Source organism: Alligator sinensis, unplaced genomic scaffold (genome assembly GCF_000455745.1).
Source record: "Alligator sinensis unplaced genomic scaffold, ASM45574v1 scaffold159_2, whole genome shotgun sequence".
In the NCBI taxonomy this organism is placed as follows: Eukaryota; Metazoa; Chordata; order Crocodylia; family Alligatoridae; genus Alligator; species Alligator sinensis.
The window spans coordinates 1085667-1110143 of NW_005841992.1; the positions used below are offsets into that span (position 1 = coordinate 1085667).

Genomic DNA, 24477 nt, shown 5'->3' on the forward strand with positions numbered 1-24477 from the left:
CTCCTCTCACATGGTGGACGGGACACTGTAACACCCAACTGTTGTCCAGGACTGCTCTAAGGATACTAAGCATTCCACCAACAGCAGCTTCTTGTGAACGGAACTGGAAGGCTTTCAACTCAATCAAGACAAAAAAAAAGAGGAATAGACCAAGAAATGAACAGCCCGCTAAGTTGTTTCTATTTCTCAAAATCTCTTGCTTCTGGAGCACAATTAGTGAAGAAGATGCAGTGTGATGAGTCGCCCTTGCCCATAGACCTATTGGTAAAACCATTCTTTAGCGAAAGAGAATGTGGTTCAAGTAGTTCTGAATCAGATTTGCCTCAATCTGATTCTGAAATGGAACTAATTAGTGCAAGTGATTCTACAGATAGTGACACTGAAACTGGAGGTGCCACAATGACCTCAGTGGAAGACAGTCAAACTCTGTTGAAGTAGATGAGTGGACAACCACACCATATCATTCACAGTTCTTTGGGTGTGCTCAAATTAGTGTCAACAGTTTTCAGTACCTTCATTTTTTCCCCTTAAATTTAAGCAAACAATGTAAGGGAAGTACATGCAATTGTGTATCATCTTTACATTTTTACAAGTATTCCAATAAAAATAATTTATTTCCACATAAAGCTTTGAATTTGTTTGAATATAACATTTAAACCACATTAAGTGTGCTGTATTTAATGTTATTCCTAATCAAATATTTCAGTTCAAATACTTGTGGCTCTTGGGACATAATATTAACACGGGGGTACTTTTTTAGTTTTGTTTACTAAACAAGTCAAATAAACATGGTAAATCAGATCACGCTCTATTTAGGGCCTTGGAAATTTTTCTGGAAAACTCACATCCAACTAAAAGACAATATATTCCAGTGGTGGATACTCACAGTAAAGCAAATCTATGTATTCTACTCATGCCTATTTAATTAAAATGTACTTGAAACACAGATATATTAAAGGACTGTGAGATCTCACAACTAAACAGCAACTTAAGGAAACTGCAAAGGGAACATTTTCAAATAGAGGCATAAGCTAGCAATATGCATTCTTTGTTTTCCAAGACAAATTTTCACTGCTGTAACACTGTACATCTAGGGAACTACTGGTGCTCCTAGTATAAAGAAGGGTGGATTTGGTTCAAATCAAATCGATTTAAATCATGATTTATATCACTGGTCAGGAAGCATCAATTTAATCTCTTTTTTTCCAAAAATGCCTTCTTGTTGTTTGATATCCTTTATTCATTTAACTTCTTGAAACTTCACACTTTTAGTGAAAGTTAAGGACTTGACTCTGTATACACAAGCTTGCAGAGAGACAAGAGGACTGATGGGTAGACAATCAGGTCTGTTCTCTCTCATCTCAATATATTGCTGTTAACAAGGGTGTGACCTCTGGAGACAAATCCAGTCTGAGAACCGAAAGTAAGCATCACAGAGATGCTTCATGGGAACTTCTAGACTAAGCACAGAGTCCCACTGGGTACGTGTTTTTTTTATCTTTACTAATCTATAGAGCAGCCTCTGGGAGCCCCATAAGATTGGGCCCCTAATATAAGCTATGGCCTGTTGTGACCTATTTCTAAAAAGGTTACATGAATATACTGTCTCAAACATTATATAAATTAGAAGTTTTAATCCCTATTCCATGATGATATCTTTGAGCTTTAACATATGTTAAAATTACAACCATCTTTATAAAGGTGTTTTGTTTTTTTCCTTACAAAGCATCTTAACAAAAACATAAACAAATAAAATAAAAGTTTAAAAAATCTGATTTAAAATAAAAGATCTGACTTTTTCAAAAGACACTGATTTTTATCCATCCTGGTATAAAGGGTTGAAATGTTCTCCCTCAGGTACTCTCCCTTGAATTACGAGCTACCAATTTTTAAAGTGTAAAATTGCTCTTTTCCAAGATCTTTGTCCAGAAAGCAGTCCTTGATATGGGCTCTGAGGAGTGCCTGGTCAGATACCTGTCATCTCATAAACTTGAGGAAGGAGTAAACGGCAGAAGGCGTTTTAAGTAAAAAAATAAAAAATAAAAATTAAAAAAATTAAAAAATAAATATACACACACACACACACACAAATCTAATAAGACAAGTGGATCGTTGACTATTCTTAACCTGTGAATGTAGCTGCTTTCTACAATACAGTTTCTCTCCCTTCAGTAAGCAAGTTAATACCACCATGATTTCTTTTAGACTTATAACAACACTCCCATTAGAATGGGCCCTGAGCTCAAAAGGACATTGTGTTGCTTAAAGAATAAGATTTTAAATAAACAGAGCAAAGAGGGAAATAAGGCCAAGTTATGAAGAGCAGGAATTGGAGATGAACAGATAAACAGACAAACTGTCATGCACATTCTGGGAATGGGGCAGAGGAACACCACATACAAGGGGAAAAACAACCCACAAGCCAACAGACTACATAGAAAGAAGCTGGAAATGGGGGGGAAAAAAAACTTGCATCAAAAATGTTTTATTTGGCATAGCAAAATCAGTTCTATATAATCTCTGTGAGGCATGAAACTGCTCCCTAGAATACTGATGACATTACATGCAGTAGCAACCAAAGGGTCTTTCATAGTCAAATATTAATTTTCCAGTTTATTTAAAAGGTAAAGCGTAAGTACATAAGCCTGTTATGATCATGTAAATCTGAAGTTAGTAACGTATCAATATGTAATGGTAAAAGGTAAGAAGTAGTTTATTATTATTTTGTGTGTGCATGTATACAGTAATAATATCAGTTTTCCATATAGATTACCTGAAAGCTGCTCTGGGGCTTACCTCACAAGAATTTTAGATACTGATGCACTGACCCTGTAGAACACTTGATGGAGGTTTTTTGATGCACTATATTTTAGAGCTGCACATACTACCTTGGCCCAGTCAGATCACCAAAAATTACCCAGATGTGTTTATTTTCTATATATTCACAGAAAGTCAAAGCCAAACCCCAAATGAACTCAAGACTGCCAGCTGAGACTTACGATCATCTACATCTTGACTCTTATTTGGTTTTAAAAAAAATTGCCTCTCTTTAAATGCATCACAGAATAAGCAAAGGCAGCAGAAACGTGAAATTAAGGAACACTGTATCCACTACCCTCAATTTTTTCTTGTAGTATATTGCACTTGTAGCCAACTGCTAAATTGTATTTTGGATAGATCTGTTTTGGAAAGGAAGAATCTGAGTACTGACAGAGTATGATGTTAACAAGCAGAATCATACCTGGAACATAGGCTGCAGTTAGGGAAGTCTTATTACAAATGCTCAGTGTCTAAACCTGTAAGCATTTCCCCATCACAGAGTGAGGAATGAACATGTCCTTTTTCCATACTAAAAGCTACCACTACTTGATCTTCTTGATGAACAGTATTATGTGCCTCACTCCTAATGATAACTAAGTGCTATGAACTTTAGCTAGGACTCCCAAAGGGCCAGCTATTTTGGCCATGAAGTTACAAGCTTCCCTAGCCAACTGGAATGCAACTTGATTACCATGTTATGATTAATTAAACTAGCTTGAGATGGTTAAACACACACAGAGCCCATTAGTTTCCATAAAAATCCCTCGATCATCACAGATTACAAACAGATATTGTATTTGCCCCAGGATAATCCATTTTATCCCAGGACAAAATACAAATATTCAGCTGTCCATGTGCATTGTCCTGCAATAAATCTTAAAAAGGCTCACATGATAAGAAGCACTAACAATTTATCCTGGGACATCACAAAGGGCATTGAAATGGTAATCCTGGGACTGCATCACTGAATCAATGGCAAAAAAGGCATCAATACATTCAGCTACTTACTCAACCTTGATTAGAAGGGTGATGTGTGTACACAAGAATCCTGGGATTTTTCTGTTCCAAGACAAACACAGGCACAAATTGTCCAGGGAGGGACAAACGCAACATCTGTTCCTAGCCACGAATACTTTCAGGGCCATCACAATCAACATCTTTATTACAGGTTTTCCCTAGGTCCTGTAGACCTTTTCCTTGGGTTAGTTTTTTGTTAGCAGTAAAGTTCTCTGTGGATTTTGGGGGACGATCTTTGATGAAGTACATATGAAAGTTTCACATTCATATACAATAAAGAGGCCACAAACCTACATGAAATTTGCAGTTTCAGAAAATACTGAGAAGTAAAATTCCTCTCACTGTTTTCTTTGGTAACTTAAGAAATAACATTTCTACCAAGAACATGACTACCTCCTGCTAAAAGGGCTTAATTTTGTCTGGCCTTTCTTGAAGATTGCTTATTAGGAATGACTATTTATTTGGTATTTTTTCTCTGTGACTTAAGACAGCAATGGAAAACTCAGGAAAAACTCCTTCACCATAAGAACAGCAGGATAAGGGAACCTGCTGCCTAGGGAAGTCATAGAATTCCATCCTTGAAGCTTTTCAGGAAGAGGAGGCTGGATAAGCAAGCATCTATCTGAGATGGTTTAGAAAGAGTAAGTCCTGTATCAATATGGAGTTGGACTAGATAATCCTTGAGGTCATCACTTCAGTGGAAGTTATCAGAGCCACAGAAATTATTTTTGTTGAATGAAAAGACATCAGTTTGATATTCTTAATTCAGTAGCAGTAAGATCTAGCATTCAGTTTAAACCTACTTTTTGACTTAAAGGTGTTTTCAGGAGAATTTTCTAGGATTCTTCAAGCTATGCCAAAGTAGTTAAAAGATGGAAATGAGAGCTAACAGACCAGAAGGGAAGGACTATCCTTCATATAGGGATTTGCTAAAAGCCTATTTTTTCTAGAGATTTCTTTGCTGAAGGGAAAACAGTAGAACTAATCTTAAAACACAGGATTCCTGCAATTATTGTAACCTGGAGGTGTATTCTTATATCATTCCAGACCAAGTACTCTCACAGAAAGAGTGCCCATGGTTGTGATACCCAACACAAACCAACAACATATAACTAAAATAAACATACTCCATTCATTGACTTCTACTAGAAATAACTGCAAATAGTAATCAACAAGTAGTCACGTTCTAGCCAACTTCCACCTTCAGCAAAATTTTACTGGGACAAAGTTCTTTGACTAATGCCCAAGAAGGATAAGAAATTGATTGTTGTATGTACATGTGGCATTAAAGAAGTAGCAAGCTTATAAAATTTGTTACCTTGAAAAATGCCTGAAGCAATTACCATGGTTATGCTTTCAAGCAGATATCTTAAACAAGTTTAGAACTCTGAATCAGATTCCTTGTTGTTAGGTACCAATGGATACATAATCCACATTTGTACATCTATAAAATTTAGCATTAGAAAAATATTTTTAATATACAATGTTTGTTTTTAAAAGGTTTGGCTCTAGAATGTCTAAAAGGATATAGACAATATGGTCATTAATCATGAAGGTCACTCCTTAAGCAATCCACCTTCATCTGTTTTTTAACTTGTTAGTAGCTTAGTGCAATTCTTGTGAACATAGTCAATGAAGGGAGGAGGGGGAAAAAATGTATGGCAAGCTGTATGAATTTCTCTTCTGTAAACTACATAAAGATTGGCTTGCTTCTTTAAAAATAGACCTGACAAATATTTATACTAGAAGCATGAACTTATTTTTCACTAAGGCTGCTTGCAAACATAGAAAAACCCAAAACCCAAAAAAGCAAAACAGCGCTTTAAAACATGGCATGCTCTTGTGCCGAGTCCAGTGCATGCCCCAAAGAGACAGTGCATTAGCTGCACCCAGTTTTCCCAATGTCTGTAGAGATTGGGGGGCTTTAGCGGGACTTTTTGGCGCTTTTATCTAATAGATGACTGAATCAGCTTTAGATAAAAATGCTAAAAAGCCCCGCTTAAGTGCCCGAGCTATACAGGTGCTGCAGAGCTCGCTCAACCCAACACTGCTGCTTTCGGTAAAGTGTAGGGTTTTTTTCCATATGTCTATCAGCACCGTAAGTGTTTAACTTAAATGTTCCTGACTTTATGGATGTAGTCAACCCCTTCCTAGTTCTCTTAAAATCAGTTCTACCCAATGCAGATTTCATCCCTGTATATGCCTATGCCCACACCTCTGACAGTACATAAGTCCTCTTCCCTCCTACAACCTACAGTTGAGTATTTCTAAGAAAATTACAATGGTAAATGTCTGAAAGATCTCTGTTAGAAAAATAGAATAAATTCTTGTTTTAGATGTCTTCATAGGCTTTACTATGTATTCCATAAATTCCTTAGGAGTTCCTGGAACTGTCACAGTGAGAAATGCCCTCAAAAGAAATTTAAAAACTTGGACTAAATGAAACAAGTTAAGGTTGGCTAATATTTTTCTTTCAAATAAATAACTTCAACAGCAAAAATTATTCTCATTATTTTTATTTTGGATTAATAGCATACTTCAGCCTAAATTCAGGAAATCCACAAAAGAGTACAGTTAAACCAGCAGGGTTTGGGGTGAGGAGTAGAAAGAAGCAGGAAGCCTTTCCCTCTCTCTCTTCCCCCCCACAGTTGTTAAAAAGGGAAGAGATGGGAAAGGAAAGCACAACCAGGTGCTTCACAACACAAGAGACACGCCAGCCAATGTGAAGCCAAACTTCCCTGCTGTACTCCTACACTAGTCAGTGTATGCTAGCAGGGTGCAGCATGCCTCCAGGAATTCTTCACTACTCATAAGAAAATAATTGAATATCAGAATTCTTCAGAGGTGGGGGTAACATTTTGGAGCATTTTAGGTTAATGCCACACCATCTGAGGACAGATGAATTGAGTATTATATAAAAACCCTTTAAAGAAAATCTAGCTATTGTTGAACCACAAAAAAATATATATATATTAGCTGAATTTAATCCATGTATCTAAAAAAGCAGGTTAATGGTGCTAAAAAGCCCCAAAAGCACATAAATAACAATATGAAGCAAATATATATCATGATAGTCCAATATACATTATGGTCTTATGCCTTAAGTTAGTCGATACAGTTATTTAAAACTCAAAGCATTTCTTTTGAAACCCAAATTTAGGAAGAATTCACTATAACCCACAAAATAGTTTTTATGACAATCTAATACTAAAGTCAACTTCTTAAGTTTTCAGAAAAAGTGCAGTTTCGATGAAAAATGACAAACTGATCTACTAAACAGATTTCTGCATACAAACTTTTAATGAAAACCCATTAAAGAAACATGGAGTAGTAGCAAGATTTTTTTTTTGTTACAGCATTGGATATACATGCAGCATTGTCAAATAGTATGCAGACTAGACAATAAAAATCTAAGATATAACCATAATTTGTAATAAATGCCTACTTTTCACTAAGGCAATGAATCAAAGTTCCATATTAAAATCTATTTGAATACAAAAATAAGTATTATTTTAACAAACAGGCAATGTATATATTTTCTAGCAAATTTGTTCTTTACTATCAAACCATTATGTAATAATATATAGTCAAAGGTTTGTTAAAATGGCACATCACAAATTTATTATACTGAAATATATTTAAAAGCTTATAATACATTAAACATGAGGTAACAGGTTCAAGTTCTGGTCGACAAGATAGTTTAAGACTTTCAAGATCTGTCAAAACTATAAAGTCTTCATATATTTACTCAAGCTTTTGAAAGCTTAAGTTCTATTCAACTGTTCTATAAGGTATTGAGAAATGGAATAAAGCCAACACAAACATATTATGGGGGGCAGGGGGAGGGGGGCAGGAAGAGACCACACGTTTTAAAAAGAGTGACTGGGAAAAGTCAAAACAACACTTGAGATCACCAACCTGCCTATTCAATTATAATCTTTGCTCCATTTTTCTAAGACTGAATAAGCAGCATTTCCTTGATTATTCACAAAGAACTGTGTGCTATTATTCACAAATGCAATGAAAAGCTACCTTTAAAATACTAGGTGCAGTTATGTCAGACTTATGAATATTTTTTCTCTTAAATTTTTGTCATTCTTAATTTCCGCACCCCCAACTCCAGTAGTGAAACCCCAGTTTTGGATTTTGAGGGTGTGGAAAATAATAAACAAAAATTAAAAATGAGGACTAAAATTTTAAAGTTTTCTGCCTGCATCAAGTTCTGGGAGCAGTTTTCTTTATTGTACATTACACATCAGCTTTGATTCATCTGTATGTTCCTGAAAATTTGTTTGCATCCGCATTACAAACCGTCTCGATAGAATTAAGTAGTAAAGGGTCAGGGAAATGTATTCATGACAATTTAAAAATGCTAATGATTATAGTTTAGACTATATTTCAGTTTGCTTTATATCCCAATTTCCAGCCACATTAATGGTGTGTACTAGACTGACAAGGAAAGGACGACACTGAACTGCTAAATAGTATTACACAATAATTCAGTGCTAACTACAGAAGTTACTTAAATATATACATTAGACAGGAAATGTAATTGTACAAGTTTATCTTTGTGAGTAAAGGTTGCATATTCTTTAGTATTAATCTCCCTAAAATGCATGACTGCAGTCATATTGCTTAGGAACAATTTTATTAATACTTTTCCACCAAGGATGAACTGCCAAGAAGTATTACTCAATAATTCAATGCTAACTACCAAGCTACCTCCAACATGTATATTAGGCAGAAGATGTAATTGCATGTGTTTATCTTTCTGTGTAAAGCTGGCACACTGTTTAATATCAATCTCCCTAACATTTTTACCTCAGTCATACTGCTTATGGACAGTTTTTAATATTTTTCAACTAAGGATAATCTGATATGACTGGACTAAATTCTAGTTGATTGAGCTCATGGGACATGAATGGAATTGCATACATATAATAAAAGTGGAATTTGTCTCAATATTTCAAATAATTCAATAAAGATATGAAAAAGTTAAAGTTCACCTAACAGCATAAACTATGCATTGATACTGAGGCTGGCAGTCAGACTTTGGGTACAATGCACACAGAAAGTAACTAAATAGGAAAGCAGTCCGACGTTATGCTGCTGAAATATTTGGCAAGTAGGCAAAATAAAAATCTCTCTACTGCCTATGCAAAGAAAGTAGAAAGAGGAAAGGTTATGCCTGCAAGTGGGAACATAGCTGCAAATGGGAACTTATTTTGCAGATGTGCAAACTGACTGAACACAACTAATACCAAAGTTTCAAACTAAAACACCATATCAAGGTCTAGGTAACCCCCACCTCCAAATCATGCAAAAAGCCACAAAAACCCTCTTCTATTAGCAAACCCTTCAAACAGCTCTACCACGAGCACATCAAATTCGAGATTCTTGTTAAACTGCTTCATAGTCCTTCATGACTCTACTCCTCCCTTACTTAACTGCATTGGCTGCCCCACTTTCTCTGCCCGGTCACTGAATCGAGGCTTATTTTCCTATTTGTCAGCTTCTTTCACATCGGTCCTGTGCCTGTTTCCCACAGCCCTGTGCATGTGCTACCACTACACCCACTCTTTGTATTCAAGTCTTTTAAAGTCCCACAACTACTGGAATAACTGCAGGGAAATGTGTTATATTGTCAACTCTGAGAAGTAACTGAGAGTAAGGTATATATTCTGTTTGTTGAAAGAAATAGACTAGATAAGCTAATTTTACCAAAATATAGACAATCACTATCTGTAGTCAACTATTATGTTGTAGTGTCTTCTCTCACCTTACCCTCTTTGTGCTCTACTTAGAAGTTGGGCTAGGCCTTCTTTGCTGTTTGAAAAGCACTAACAAGTTGTTTACACCTCTGGAAATAACACAACCACTCCGACATACAGAAAAGAACGCTCACATGCACTTTATTGTGCTAGAAATTATCTTTGTCAGGCAAAACAGATATCAAAACATCAGCTTTGTCAGTTCACATTTGCAAACGAAAGAGCCCTGTATTTGACAATTCCAGAGCAGCAGTAATTCTAGAAGTGCACTATTGTGACAATAGGAAGGTATACCTGCTTTGTTCTGTGTAGTTGTGCTATGTTCGTAACCCACCAGTGGTTATCAAGGCATCAGGAGAAACAAAGCAGTGACAGGTAAAATGACCCAGAGATCTACCCCATAGTGCCATTGAAATAAGGCAGGCACTACTGGGCAGAAGGAATGTAGGAAGGAATGTGATCCCTTATCTATAGTTTAGCTCTTGTTGAAATGCCTGGTTAATCTGAAATATTTAGCATACGTTGTAGCATGTAAGTGATTTTCTTATGGACATCTGAAATTAAACTACAGAGAAGAACTATCAGCATACAGCATTACACCAACTGGCACTACATCTGTCTTATTTGCCTGTTCAATGCTGCAGAAATCCCACCTCAGATCCACACAACCTGCTAATTTACTTCTGCAGTCTAATTTCAAATCTGTTCTGTGCATGCACTCAGGATTTGGTCCATTGAGTTTCATTAAATCTAATGACAAACAACTGCATAGCATCAAGGCAAATCGATTTAACTAATTTTGCCATAAGTAAAATCTATTTTCCAACTTAATATAGCTGTTCTTAGAAAACGTCATTATCTATCTATAAAAATCAGAAAAATACTTAATTCCAATATATTAAAGATTGCATTCTCATCATCCTCCATCAAAAAAATAACGACAAACTTTCAAATGAAGTGTTTTTGGAAAGAACTGTTTAAAAACAAAACAAACAAACAAAAAAGTACTCACTCTCTCTCAATGTGAAAAACCGGTATGTAAATAAATAGCCACATATGGGCCTTTCAGTAGAAATAAAAGTTATAGCCTATTGCAATCTTTATTTAACTATAGGTGTAAGCTATCTAAATTCAGCATAAACTAACTTCACAAGGTCACTTCCTTTGCATTTTCCTTTTCACATTTCTCAGAAACATGAATGGCACATTGGCCAACTTGTAAGAAGCCTTAGCAAAAGAAACGCTGGTCTTGTGAAAATCATCGCCATAATAAATGACCCTCACATACAGAGAGTCAATATCGGAAGACCAATACTAGCTAGTGAAGCCAAACAGTACAATAGAATATCAAGAACAGAAAACGCACAATACATACATGAAGATTTGCAGAACAAGTTATGCAACTGCTGTCATAGAATTTCAAAAAGTTACAAGTAATATTACATATGCTTAGTTTAAAAAAACATCAAAAAATGTGTTCAGTCATGCTCAGTGTAGATGTAGGTTCAATTGATATATCAGAAATAACTATTTACAGTAACTGTAATAGGAGAAGGCAGTTCATATAATGTTCTCAGTTTGTTTTCTTTTTAAATACCATAACTGGCGTTGTATTTTACTGCTTCTTCTTTTCACACAGAAATACTTGTAGAAAATTCAAGCACATCTATAACAAGTTTAAATAAATCCATTATACAGAACAGATTTAGGATATTCCTTCCTCATGCACATAGCAATGTCTCTTACAAAGCACCATTTTTTCTACATACACGCACACACACATTGTAAATGCATTGGTAACAGTTCAAGTATAAAAAAATAACACAATCACACTCTACTTTAAAATGTCATTTTTCTTAGTGCAAAATTATCACTATTGTAGCATTCAAAAATATAAGGCGAGGGTTTTTTTAGACAGTGGTAAACACATTCTTTATAAGGGACAAAACTGAATTTTTGAACAATTTGAACAAATTAAACGCCGTATCTGCTCACAGAAAAAAAAAAATCCTGATTTTTTTTTCTGTGCTTATTTCTCAAGATTCTGCTGTTTTCCTATCTTTGGTACAATGCAAGAGTTTTAAAACTTTTGGAAGAATTTCTCTGGGAGAGTCAAATCCATAAATTTCTGAAATATCTAATATTTCAAATGTCGCTGTAATTTTTATTAACTATGTAACACTTTCCCTTGTTCTCAGTATCTTCTGCTTAGACCAGTTGTCCAAATATTTATGATCATTTCTAAGGGTGCCTGTACACAGTAAGGAGGCTACTCCCATGCTCTGTAATTACAGCAAGTCAGAGTAGACTCTATTAATCTAGTCTGCTGGAGTGTGGTAATTTCTGTGCTCCAGCAGCCTCCTGCACCTCATGTATCGGCATCCCTGTGCTTAAAAATGGCCGTGGGGGGGCTTGAGCTAAAGCTCATTCAGCTAGTTCATGTGCCCCCACGGCCATTTTTAAGCTCAGGGACACTGATACATGAGACACTGCAGTGCCCCACCCCTGCTGCTGGAGCATGTGTAAAAGTGCCCCAAGCTGCTAGTTAGATCTAATTTAGCTCAAGACTTTCAACTTCAAATAAAAAATTGCCCCAACTTTTCTAAGGGGCTGTGAAGCAAAGCATGCTCAGTGGCATTCCTTCTTAGAGTACAGCTATAACTTTCTTTTATACTTTCTGGCGGAAAACCCAGATGAAGAATATCTAACTGTCAGAAAGATGTTTAATTAGGAGGTTGTTTTAAATCTATAATACTTCAGAATTAAGTAAGACCTCATTTTCCAGCAACTTATCATCAAAAGCCCAATGTCTAATTTGAAACAATTAATTTTGCTAAGCTCTTAGGCATTAAGTATTGATTCCTGTTAAAGGGACACACTTTGTGCTCAGGAATTAAAATGCTTGTAAAATAATGTTCATAATGTAAGAGAAAATCTACAAATATCAAAACACAGCAGATTTTTCAATATCATTTTTCTGTGGGGAGGAAATAACCCCACAAACCTACAGCAAGCCTAAAGTCAAGTCCCATTCTTTTTTTTCTTTCTTTTTTTTTTATTAGATTCTTTAATTTATAACTGTTGCACTTGGGAGTCATCTGAAGGAAAAAAAAAAGATCCACTTAACAACAAAAACAAACATGTATTACTTAATCAGGATGTGTGAATTGAATCTGTACCTATGTGTAAATGGCAATGCATTCTGGGTTGGTTCAGCCCTTGGTTCTGAGTTTTGTGTCACTTCTGGAGTTGTTCTTTCATCATCTGTTCCATTAATACTTTCTGGTGTTAAAGGAGACTGAATATCCCCTCCTGCTGATTCCTTAAGTAAAGAAAAAAAATAGAATTATACATTGAACTTATTTCACAATGTGCACACAGAAACTAACTAAATTAATGTAAGTGAATGGTTATTAATTTTAAGGTGATGTTAAGGTGAGGCTCCCCAAAACTATCCATCTTTTTCTATAAAGCCCTATGGTTTATACACAGAGTATGCGTTAACATGCGACACACAGTCTCCTGCTTATTGTTTTTCAGGAACTCTTTTTCTGCCCTCGTTTTCTCTTTAAAATTGGTACAGAGACTTAGCTGCTGGCATGCCCACGACTACAACTGTTACCTTTTATTTTATATTCTAGCAGTATGTCAAATTGCCTCACTTGAGGCATCTCACTACAAATGAAACTTAAAAGGTGGAAGCATCATTGTTGGTACAATCGCATCTTTGCCTGCACAATGAAATTAGAGCTTCACGTGAGCTTACCTGCAGTTCTTCCTCAGCCCGAGTTGCCTACCCTAACTCATACTGGTTAAGACACCTTGATTACATAGGAGCTCACTTAATTCCCCCAGGCAGGTTCCATTAGTGTTAGGTTCCTGGATTCTTGACCATGCTTAAAACTTATCTTCTAGGAAAGTGAACTGGTACTATTTGCATCATGCTGGACTATACCATTGAGAGCATTTCTGTTCTCCTGCAAGCAAATAGTACTTGCTTCTCTCTTTTGTCTGGGTGAGAAGCAGCAGTACATATTATTTAAGCCCCTGGGATGAAGTAGAAGATCTGGAGATGCTTCCCCATAGACCACATCCAGACAAGCAGGGACGTGCAGTATGCAGTGCCACAGACCCATCTACAGCGCCACACTGCATATGCAGGAGGCGTTCCCTGCACTACTACCTTGCAGCATCAGTTGTTTTTTTTTACCCTGGGAAATACAATATGCCTTTTATGGCTGTGTCCACATGAGCACAAATGTTTGTTTCCCTGGGCACAAGGTGTGCTGCTGCTACTTGTCCCCAGGGAAACAAACGCCCGTGCTCGTGTGGATGCGGCCATAAAAAGAAAATTTCTATCTTCCACTTCCACTCAGTGTTCCGTACAAAACTGAGTTAAATTGACCTTAATGGGAATCAAAGTGATAACCTTAAAGAAACCTTGAAACAACTATTTTAAATACGAGCCTTTTTGAGCTGCTACTTTTGAATCCAAGATACTCAATTTCAGGTTTTGAGACTTGAATCAGACAAAAAAAAAAAAAAAAAAAAAAAACCCAGCAAAAAAAATGCTCCCACGCCATTGTCTTTAATAAAACTAAAAGGGATATTTTCCTTCCCCACAGGAAAGATATTATTTATATCAAACCCTCAAGGTCAGAACTGTACTTTGCTGTCAACTTTTACTTTATTGCAGGGCCAACAGTATAGTAAAGTATTTAATCATTTTTGATTTACATACATAGTGTTCACCTTTTATTCACTGATTTGCATTAGTGGGGTGATATGGACGAATTTTAAAAGATAAATTTAGAAACATTTGCCTCATGTTTATGTTCTGTTACATGCTTGCAAAATGACAAAAACATATATAGAACGAGGGCCAGTCCGCCTAGTGGTTGAACTACGTGGCTGCCTAGGATGCCAAAATTAAATGCAGAACAAAAAAAACAGGAATATCATTCTAAATAACAGCCCTAGCTGGCTACAGCTCCACCTTGGGCTAAGACCTTTGGTTCGGTAAGGGGAGAAAGCCCTCTGAAAAGATCTCAGAGGAAAGATCACTAGAAGATGAACCCCTACTCCTATATCATCTTATAGCTTTATTTTCGGCTATATTGGAAGTGGTGGGGGTGCCAAGGTACATAGTTCGCCTAGGTCGCCAATTACCCTTGGATCAGTCCCACATAGAAGTATCTCTCTTACTCCATCATACCCAAATCCAGAATGGAAGGTTCATATTATAGGGAATAACTGCTAGTTTCTTTCAATGCTAATCTTAAAATTTTGTAATCCAAACTATATTGTTTATACTCTAAGGCCAGGTACAGACATTACACAAATTGGCATAAATGACCAAAAATGGTCCTCACCCATAAAAACAGAAGTTTGGGGCTGACAGACTGGTTTAAAAATGGCAGAATCTAGTCTAAGATAGACCTAGATCAATGAGGTATCAGACTTAAATCGGTTTATGCTAGACTGGCCTATCAAACTTCTGTACCAGATCCCTTATCGATTCATGTTAGGTCACTGTCCTCTGACATCCCAAGCACCTTTATGGCCCCCTCCTCCCACTAACCTTCCCTCAGGGAGATGCACTGGCACTTGCTGGGTACTCAGCTGCTCCGGGCTGTCACAGACCTGAGTCAGCACAAACACAGGCAGTCAGGGGTGCGGGGGGGAGGAGATGGGGGAAGGGAGACTTGCAACAGCAACAGGGGCACTCCATAGAAGGAAGGATTGGGCCCTTGAAGCTCAGCACCAATGATAGCCAAGAGGCCTGATCCTTCCTTCTAGGGAATGCCACCATCTGTGCTACCTTGTACAAGCTCCCAAGGCTATTGGGTGCATTCTGCTAGAGCTCAACACCAGTGGCAGACAGCAGGATGCACCCAGGAGGCTTAAGCCAGACAGTGCAGATAGGCATTCAAAAGAAAGAAGGATTAGGCACCTTGAAGCTTGGCACCAGCAGCAGCTAGCAGGATGTGCTTGGCAGCCTAGGAAGCTTGGCTGGACTGGGGCTCCATAGAAAAATGCATCAGGCCCCTTGGAGCTTGGCACCAGCAGCAGCCCTTGTATGGAGTGCCTGGGGCACCCCTGACTAGCTGCCAGGCACATGCCTCCAATCCCCTGCCTTCACTATGGACCTTCCCCCCCTCCACATACAGCCCTAAACTTCCAGTAGATTACCATGGCTCACTTCCCTCCACTGCCACTAGTTGAGCTGCCAGGTATGCCACCATGACCTGCTCTGGGGTTCTCCTGGAAGTCTAAGGTTGGGCATGGGGGAGGGTCTACAGTGATGGCAGGGGGTTGGGAGGCATGTGCCTGGCAGCCAATCCAGAGTGGCCCCCACTTAGCTGTGCTCAGCAGTCCCCAGCATGCTAGGAGGCATGCAGGAGTGCCTCCAACCTGCTGGCCTTGGCCAGTACACCACCTCCTTCAAAGGGGAACATGTGCTCTGCTTGCTCCCAATCCAACCTATACAACTTAGAGAAATACATGTAGGTTTGATGGATTCCATCTTGGCTTTTTTGAATGTCTGGACCTAGCCCAATTTTCACAATGGTAAAACTAATTTCTGAGTTTCCGTACTTGGAGAACTGCCTCAAGTGAGAGAAAACTAGTGAAACGTGTATACAGGCACATATTATTTGGGACCTACTGAAATCGTGTTTTTTGTGGATTCTGCAGAAAATGCAAAAATTTGGTGTTGCCCACAAAAACAGGCAATGTTCACAAAATATGAGGAAGGAAAGGCAGCTAGCTTACTCAAAATGAAATGCTGCCTCCATAATGGGAGCCAGCAGTCCTCATGGTGCTATGGCTGGCTGTGCAGTCTGCTGGAAGGGAAAAGGGGGAGGAGGAGGACCTGCTGGCACATGGGGGAGCCCAAGATGACTGCCATCCCTGCCCCTGAGTGGCTCAGAGGGCTGCCTGTCATGCAGCCCCACCTCCAGCAATTGGCCACGAGGGGTGTAGCCACATGACAAACAGCCCTCACAACCAATCTGTGGTGAGGGGTGAGGCCACTGGGCCCCCTTGGCCAGAGGCATAAGGAGCCCCTTGGCATGATAAGCCCTTGAAAATGGCAGCTGGCCCCATGATCTGTTTGCAAAAATTGGCTGGCTGCCTCCTCAAGTTGTGTAGACCCCTACATATTATGTTATCCTATATAAAATAATTAGTTAGCCAAAATGTTGTCCTTCAATAGACAAACCAGCTTCAGCTGAAGTTAAATGGAATTGTGCAGGCATATCTGGAGCTAGCATTTAGCCTAAACATTTTTTTTTTAAATACCTCAAAAGTACCTTAAAAGTGACTTAAAGTAATCTTCAAACTTTCAGCTAGAACTAGTTTAGGACTTGTTTTGGAATAAAACACATTGGGCGCATATACACATACCATTTAAGATACTTTAGCCCAATTTAAGCTGTACTAAGGGCACGTGTCTACACATGTGTGCCCTTAATGCACCTTAAAAATGGCAATTTTAGGCTATTCATGCCTAAATTTGATACCAGCAAAAACAGGTATCAAATTTAAGTTTGAATACCTAAAATGCATTAAGCAGACAAAGTTCCTTGGGTGAATCTGATATCTTTTATTAGACCAACCCAAATAGTTGGAGAATAGTTATTAAGCAAGCTTTCGGGGTCAAAAACCCTTCATCAGGCTAAGGAAGTTTCAGCAGTTGGTGTGTGCTCTTCCTGGATGGAATGAAGAAGAGCAGCACACACTAACTGCTGCTGAAACTTCCTTAGCCTGACGAAGGGTTTTTGAACCTGAAAGCTTGCTTAATAACTATTCTCCAACTATTTGGGTTGGTCTAATAAAAGATATCAGATTCACCCAAGGAACCTTGTCTGCCTATGTCCTTAGACCAACACGGCTACACCCCTGTAAAATGCATTAACGCACATGTAGATGCATTAAGGAGTATTATCACTGTGTATGGACTGACTTGAGACTAGCTTTAGTCCCACGGCAGTCTGTACACATGGTGTTAATGCACTTTAACATGTGAACGTGTAGACATGAGCCTAAATCACCTTAATACACATTAAGTTAATGTGCATTAAATTTAGGCATGCCTAAATGCACATGTAGACACATCCATTAAGACAAAAAGCTATTATGGTAGAGCAAACTCGTGTTGACAAATTAATATAAACAAGCCTCCTTTTGATTGGTGCAGCCATACCATCATTGCACATGAATCCATGAGAGAATACTGATAGACTGAAAGAATAGATCAGATCCTACTGGGTATTCCTCTACCCTGTAGGCTATAAAATACAAAAATCTGTGCTCCCACATAGGTAGAACCACCATTAACTTTAATTCTTTACCTGAAGGTAACTTTACTGAAAAGATGAGAAATTCTTTCTTGCCTTTGGAAGCAAAGAACATTTCTAAGATGACTTCTAAAATTCCTACCTCTTTAATTAGTAGCCACTCTAATTAAAGGCCCCCCTCATACTCTCCGGAGCATGTATAAAAGTGTCCCATGAAGGCAAGTCAAATTGCCACGTACAGGACTGACTTTTGGAAAGTATAATTAATATAATGTGATCAGTAAAATATTCTATTGGAGAAGAAATATTTAAAAATTTAATATAAAATCCAAATATATTGTATACAAAGAATACATAGAATAATGGTATGAAGGCTTTATTGGTCCTTGTTTATATACTCGCACTACAAAAATAAAAATTTCTACTGAATGCTTCCACAGTGTTTTTTTCCCAAAAGAATGAGGACTTGATTTTACTTAACTGACCTCATACAGAAAAAAGAAAAAACTAACTATTTTTTTTAGTTTTCTTTTTTTTAGACAACTATAAAATTATTTAAGATTTCTACAAATCATGTTATACTTTAAAGGCTGCAGGTGGGCGAATACTAAAAATAAGGGGGGAAAATCATGTAACAGTAGGAAACGTTCTCAGCTCCCCAGTGGTATAAAACACTATTTTCCAGTAACAATAGCTTGGAGTATACTGGACCTTAAACTCACTAGTCCAGGACTTATTGCTGTTTCTCAGCTCATGCCACATGCAAGTTTCCAGGAATGCTTAAAAGATGCAGCATCAGAAATGGCCCTAATAAAGATAATTAACGGGTAGAGAGAAAATGCTGCTATCAAAAGTGTATAGCAAGGACAATTTATTATCAATATAACCAATATACAACTGGTATAAATATACATACTAAAAACATAATTGTTGGACTTCAAAATTTTTGGTATAATATAAGCATAATAAGCTTCATACAATACTATTTACCATCTGCTTATATTTAGTACATCTGTTGAAAGTGAAAAATACTTGACTGACAGGATAACAGAATTTCATGTTACTTTGCTTAAAAAAAAAAATAAAAAAACATCCTATGCAACTTTATATATAAAAACACTATGCAAGATATCTGTATTTACTCAACTACAGCATGAGACTTTCCCCCCCTAATCAGCATGGGAACAAAAGTCTCTTGTATTCATATACCAGCAATCCTCCCTCCATTAAGTACATTTATCGTTAAACTACTACTGGAAGGATCATGTGCTCACTCATGGAAACCAACTAGAAAGTTCACCAAGTGCAACCCATGCTGAGCATGCTCATAAAACACCTGGCCCACATTGGGCAAAAATGCTGATGGAAAACATTTTTTTTTGGCCTTTAAAAAAACCCTGAAACCCCCCAAACCACAGGTGAGTGTTCCCTCCAAAAGGAACTGGCACTGGGTCTGGAGGTATTGCAATACCAGACCAGCCGGGAGGGCCAGAGCCAGCCCTGACACTCTCCCCTTGGTACCAAAAATGCTACATCTGATCAAAATATAGTATACTGCCCATTGTTCTCAGGCCTCCTTAGCACCAACTCTTTCAAGTCATGGTGAACTATGACATGAAATACCTCTCTTTCCCATTTCCAATTATTCTTGTTTCTTCAGAAGCCTTAAAATTTCTGGCAAACATTACCAAACTTTGATGTAGTCAAGAGGCTCCATTGCCCCCTCTGTCAGCCTGTCATGTGCGATTAGCAGGGATCCTGGTTTTCTGTTTCCCACAGAAAAACAGAAAAAACCCACAGATTTTCCTATTTTATCAGAGGAAAAAACAGATTTTCTCTTTTAGCAGAGAAACCTGTGGGTTTCCCGCTTTTGCAAAGAGCTCTGCAGTCTGGCTGAGTTCCAGCCTGCAAGAGCTAATTGCAAAAAGGGCAGGAAACCCCCAGCCCTGACCACAGAGGGAGGGAAAGGGGGAAAAGGGCAGGCCCCGAGACTCTTCAACACCCAAGGCTTGGCTCAGGCTCTCTCTCCTTCCTGGAGCCTGGGAGGTAAGTGGGGCTTGCAGGGGGCTGGGGGGTTGTGGAAAAGTATTGGAGAATGACATGGAGTGCCCACTCAGCCAGCAGCACATGGACCACAAGTAGTGCGCTATTGGCCAGAGCGGGCTCCATGCCTCCATGTGTGGCTTTCCTGAAGGGCCAATACTTCATCACTCCAGGTCCACATGCCGCCAGTGGGCAGGCAGTCCTGCGGGAAGCTGGCCGAGGGAGCAGGGAGGTGTTGGGGAAAGACACGGAGTGTCCACTCAGCTGGCAGCACATGGACCCAGAGCAGCACGGTATCAGCCCAAACAGGCTCTGTAGCTCTGTGCGCGGTTTCCCTGAAGGGCTGACAGCATGCTGCTACGGGTCCATGTGCTGCTGGCTGGCCAGGCACTCCTGTGGGAAGCTGGCTGGGGTCTGAGGGAGCCAGGAGGTGTTGGGGAGAGATATGGAGCGCTCGCCCAGTTGGCAGCGCATGGACCCAGTGTTGTGGGTGGGGGCTGTTGTGGGAGACCTTTAATTTTAATAATGGATTTTAGGGTTTTTAAAAATCTGAGAATCTGTGATTTTTTATCAGAGAATCCCTAGTGATTAGTATGGCCCCATCCTGTACAGGGTGGAGACAAACTAGGCAGCCCTGCGCCTCATCTGCATATAAATTTTTGGAGGGTCCCAGGACTTGCAACAAGAACCCCTGGTTGCAGGTCACGAGTGGGGGGCATATGGAGCCTTTTGGGGGCAGGGTGATATCTGGAATACACGCACACACAGAGCAGTGCGGGGCTGTCAGGTCACTATGGCTTGAAATGCTGTGGACTCTGCTGGAGCCCAGCCCAATGAACTGTGTGATAAGTCATGAGGCTCTGGACTAATGTGATGCACAGTTTGTACTATATACAAATAAGTACAAAAATGTTGCTCAAGAATCAGACCCACAGAACTCTCCTGCCCTCCTCTGTTAATGCTCTGCAGCTTCTGCCCTCTCCTCTGTCTTTTTTGCCCCCTTACTGACATGGGCAACTCACTTCCACGTTGTGCTTGGGGAGGGAACAGGGCCCAAGCAAGATCTAACAGTAAAGGGGGGAGGGGGGCAGAGGGCAAGGGAACCAACTGACCCCTCCAGCCACTATTTTCCCTGCTGTAGCAGTGGGAAGGGGATGAATTATACACCTGAAAATTATAACACATTTATACATTTTCTACATATAGAATCTAATTATTAGGGGATCATCTTATATTCAGGCTCATCTTATATTCAAGTAAATATGATACCTATCTATAGAGCCAGTTTCACACGCACATTAAAATTATCTATTAAGATACCTAAAGGATAAGGAATCTAAAAGAAACCCATTTTAAAATCCTGGCTCAACCCAATTGAAAAACCCAATTTCCAGTTTTTATGTTGCTTTATTATTAAGCACTTGATAAACGTATCCCTACTTGTCATCTTTTACTTTGCTTTCCTGTCCAATATTGATTAGCACAAAGCTGACAGCTATGAGAATAGACTGCAGAATCTGCATGAAGCATTAGCTTCCATATAAATTAATATGCTAGAAAGTTATTTTTGTTGGGCAGGATTTTCCCAGTAAAAATCCACAGAGGCCTTAAACAGAAGACTATTCTTCCCTTTCAATCCACATTGACACCCTGCAGCACCCGTCCACAAATGCACGATGCAGCTGGAAACCTGGGGGTAAGCCAGTGCTCCTCAGATTCCTCAAATGAGAAATGTTACATGGTAGAGATAAGGGGTGTTTGAAAACACTGGAGGTTACACAAGAACAACTCAGGACTGATTCTAGCCTACCAAACCTTTATTATTCATGAGGATTCATGATAAGGAAAGAACTGAGCCTGAAATTCCAGGTTGTTAGAAGGATTGGCAGGTGAAAAAAAATCTGTTTACTTGTAAACAGCAAAAATTTAGTAAGAAATTAACATGTCACCAATACTGCCACTTGACAAAATCATTATTAAGGCTAGAAACTTGTTGTAAGGCTCAAGCACTACAGCCCAAAGTGGTGGTATTTGAACTCCCAGGTACATCTGTAAGTGAAAGTATGACAGAAGTGACCTTACTTCAGATTTGGGATTTCATGAAAAAGGAAACACCTTAGATTCAAAGGAGGGCAGACTAATATTATAGGGCTAAATTGTATATTTTTTTTCATATAAAGGAATAAGCTGCTCCCAAAGATTTACTGGGTTTGGATTAAATGGACACAATATGGTGACAGGTATCTTAAAGGTACCAAAATGAGGCAATTCCTTTCTAGGCCGCCATAAATTTCTGAAGCCTCCAAATAGATAAGATAGAAAAGGGGAGGTGGGTGCACATTATAAAACATACTTAAAACAGTCATACGTAGAAAACAAAGAATCATGTTTTTCTATTTATTGAAAAAGCCACAGTGCTCTCTGCTGGCATTTGGTGAATACATAATAGTAATTCGCTCATAATATATTCCTTTGTTCTTTGTTTAGTGGTGCTCAACCTTTTGGCTCTCTGGGCCAGACAAGTGACATGGGGCTGGTCCACAGGACAGATCAGCCCTGTGTCACCTCCACCCACCTCTGTGCTGCCCAGCACTCCTCAACTAGCGTGCAAGGCCATGGCCCACAAGGCTCCCCATCAGACTCGCATGACATGTGCCAGGGGCTGAATATGGCCCGTAGACTGGGGGCTGAGCACCTGCTATACATCTGAAGGGCAATGACAAAGTCATTCTCTATTATACCTTTTGGAGTTAAGGCAACTAAATCTTAAATATTTATCTGATGTTCCAGAGTTCTTTCAAACACCACAATGAAACAAAAACTCTACTAGAAACTTAAAAAAATAGCAGCAGTGTAGAAACAATGTAAAATAGAGACCACTAAATTTAACAGCAGATTGTTCAGGAGAAAGTGAACTACTGATTATGCAAATAGTTACTAATTGTGCTATATACTGTTTTCTCTGTACCACAGGATCCAAGATAGGAAAACCACAGATATACTATTATAGAAACAGCTTATCCAAAAGATACATACCTATAGTAGCGTTTCCCAACCCATGTGCCATGAAGCATGTCCAGGTGTGCTGCAGAATTTTGGGCTGGAGCCACACCCCCCCCCTGCTGCCGCCGTGGACACAGGCAGCAGGGGGCATGGCTCCAGCCAGTGATTTTCATCTGTGTGCTTTGTTAAGTGGTGCCACCCTGGCCCTCCTCCCCTCCGCCCCCTGCTCTGTGCCCTGCTGCTCAACCCCCCTCCCACCCCCTACTCTGCATGTGGCCAGTGTGCTGCAGGATGGGAGAGGCCCAGTAAGTATGCTACTGAAACCAAAAGGTTGGGAAACACTGACCTATAGAAATGACAGCATTTCCTGCTCCTGCTAAGGAGTTCTACTTCAGTGGAAGCCAAATCTATTTTCTGTGGCTTAACTAGTCTCAATGGCCTACAGAATCCCACCGACTTCAATAGGCTTTAAATCAGACTCTACACATGTTTTTAACACTGGTATTTTGGAAAGAAAATTTAAGACATTGACCTGGATGCCTAGCTTGTGCCATTTAATGTTTTTGTCCCTTGACAGTTTTCTGACTTTCAAGACAAAGGCCATGTGCAGACATTTAGTTTCTTCTAAGAGAATCTCTGCAAGCATACAGATGTTCAGGATTTTTCTCCCAAAGCAAAAATGGTTGCTCCAAGAGGAAAATAACCTAGGAACAACCAGGATTAAATTGTGTCCAGGAGAGAGTTTCTCCTGGAAGAATGAATATCTATATACATTATCTTCTGCAAAAAGCACAGCATAGTCCTTCAACACCCCAGTGGGCTTTGCTCCCAACTCCCCCTTACTCTCTCTCTAGGAGACAGTGTGTTGCTCACTGGACTTTGCTGCTCAAGCTGAGCAAGGAGAAGTACATGCCTTGTTCAAAATATTCGCATTGTGTTGCAGGCAAACATAGGCTGACACTGATCAGTCTGGATCAATCAGGGCTGCCCTGGGCACTGCTGCCATCTGTCTCCAGGCAGACTGAGGGATTCCACTGAGATGTATACCCAGGGGCCCTCTGGCCATGCAGTCTCAGCACTACAAATTCTGCAACAGCTCAGCATTCAAATGTCTGTTCAAGTATCCCCAAGTAAGTTTTTCTGCCAGAAAAACAAACCTGGGAGAATTCTCCCAGATCATTTGAATTAGTACAAATATGATCCAAAGGTAAGAATTAGAAGCAACAAAAATGCTAAAGATACCTGAAAACTGCAACTAACATGAAAAGCAAATGATATTTGAAAGATTTTATTTAAAACACATTTAAAATTCACTATGTACCACAATAATTTAAATTAAATGCAACTATTTAGAATATATCGAATGCTCCAGCAGCTGGGTCCCTACATGCCCTTTATGACCAAAAGTCTTTGCTGAACGGTGTTTGAGCGTCTTTGTCCCAAGGTCATGCAGTTAAAGTATCCAACAGTTATTTTGGCATCAACTTCAAGCTGATTTTTTTTTTTTAATCTTTTAGGGAAAG

At 39.0% G+C, this 24477-nt stretch overlaps 1 protein-coding gene across 4 annotated transcripts in view; it reads right to left on the bottom strand.

Annotated features, from left to right (window-relative positions):
* Nucleotides 1–24477, bottom strand: part of HOMER1 (homer scaffold protein 1) — a 155214-nt gene that overhangs the window by 62109 nt on the left and 68628 nt on the right. For 3 of the 4 annotated variants that reach the window (XM_006021417.2, XM_025201396.1, XM_025201397.1), the window contains one exon: nt 12788–12930. In XM_006021417.2, the coding sequence (XP_006021479.1) occupies nt 12788–12930 (143 nt within the window). Of the gene's footprint in view, nt 1–7118; nt 11275–12787; nt 12931–24477 lie in introns of those variants that run through there. The other variant, XM_025201398.1, reaches the window with a different exon arrangement.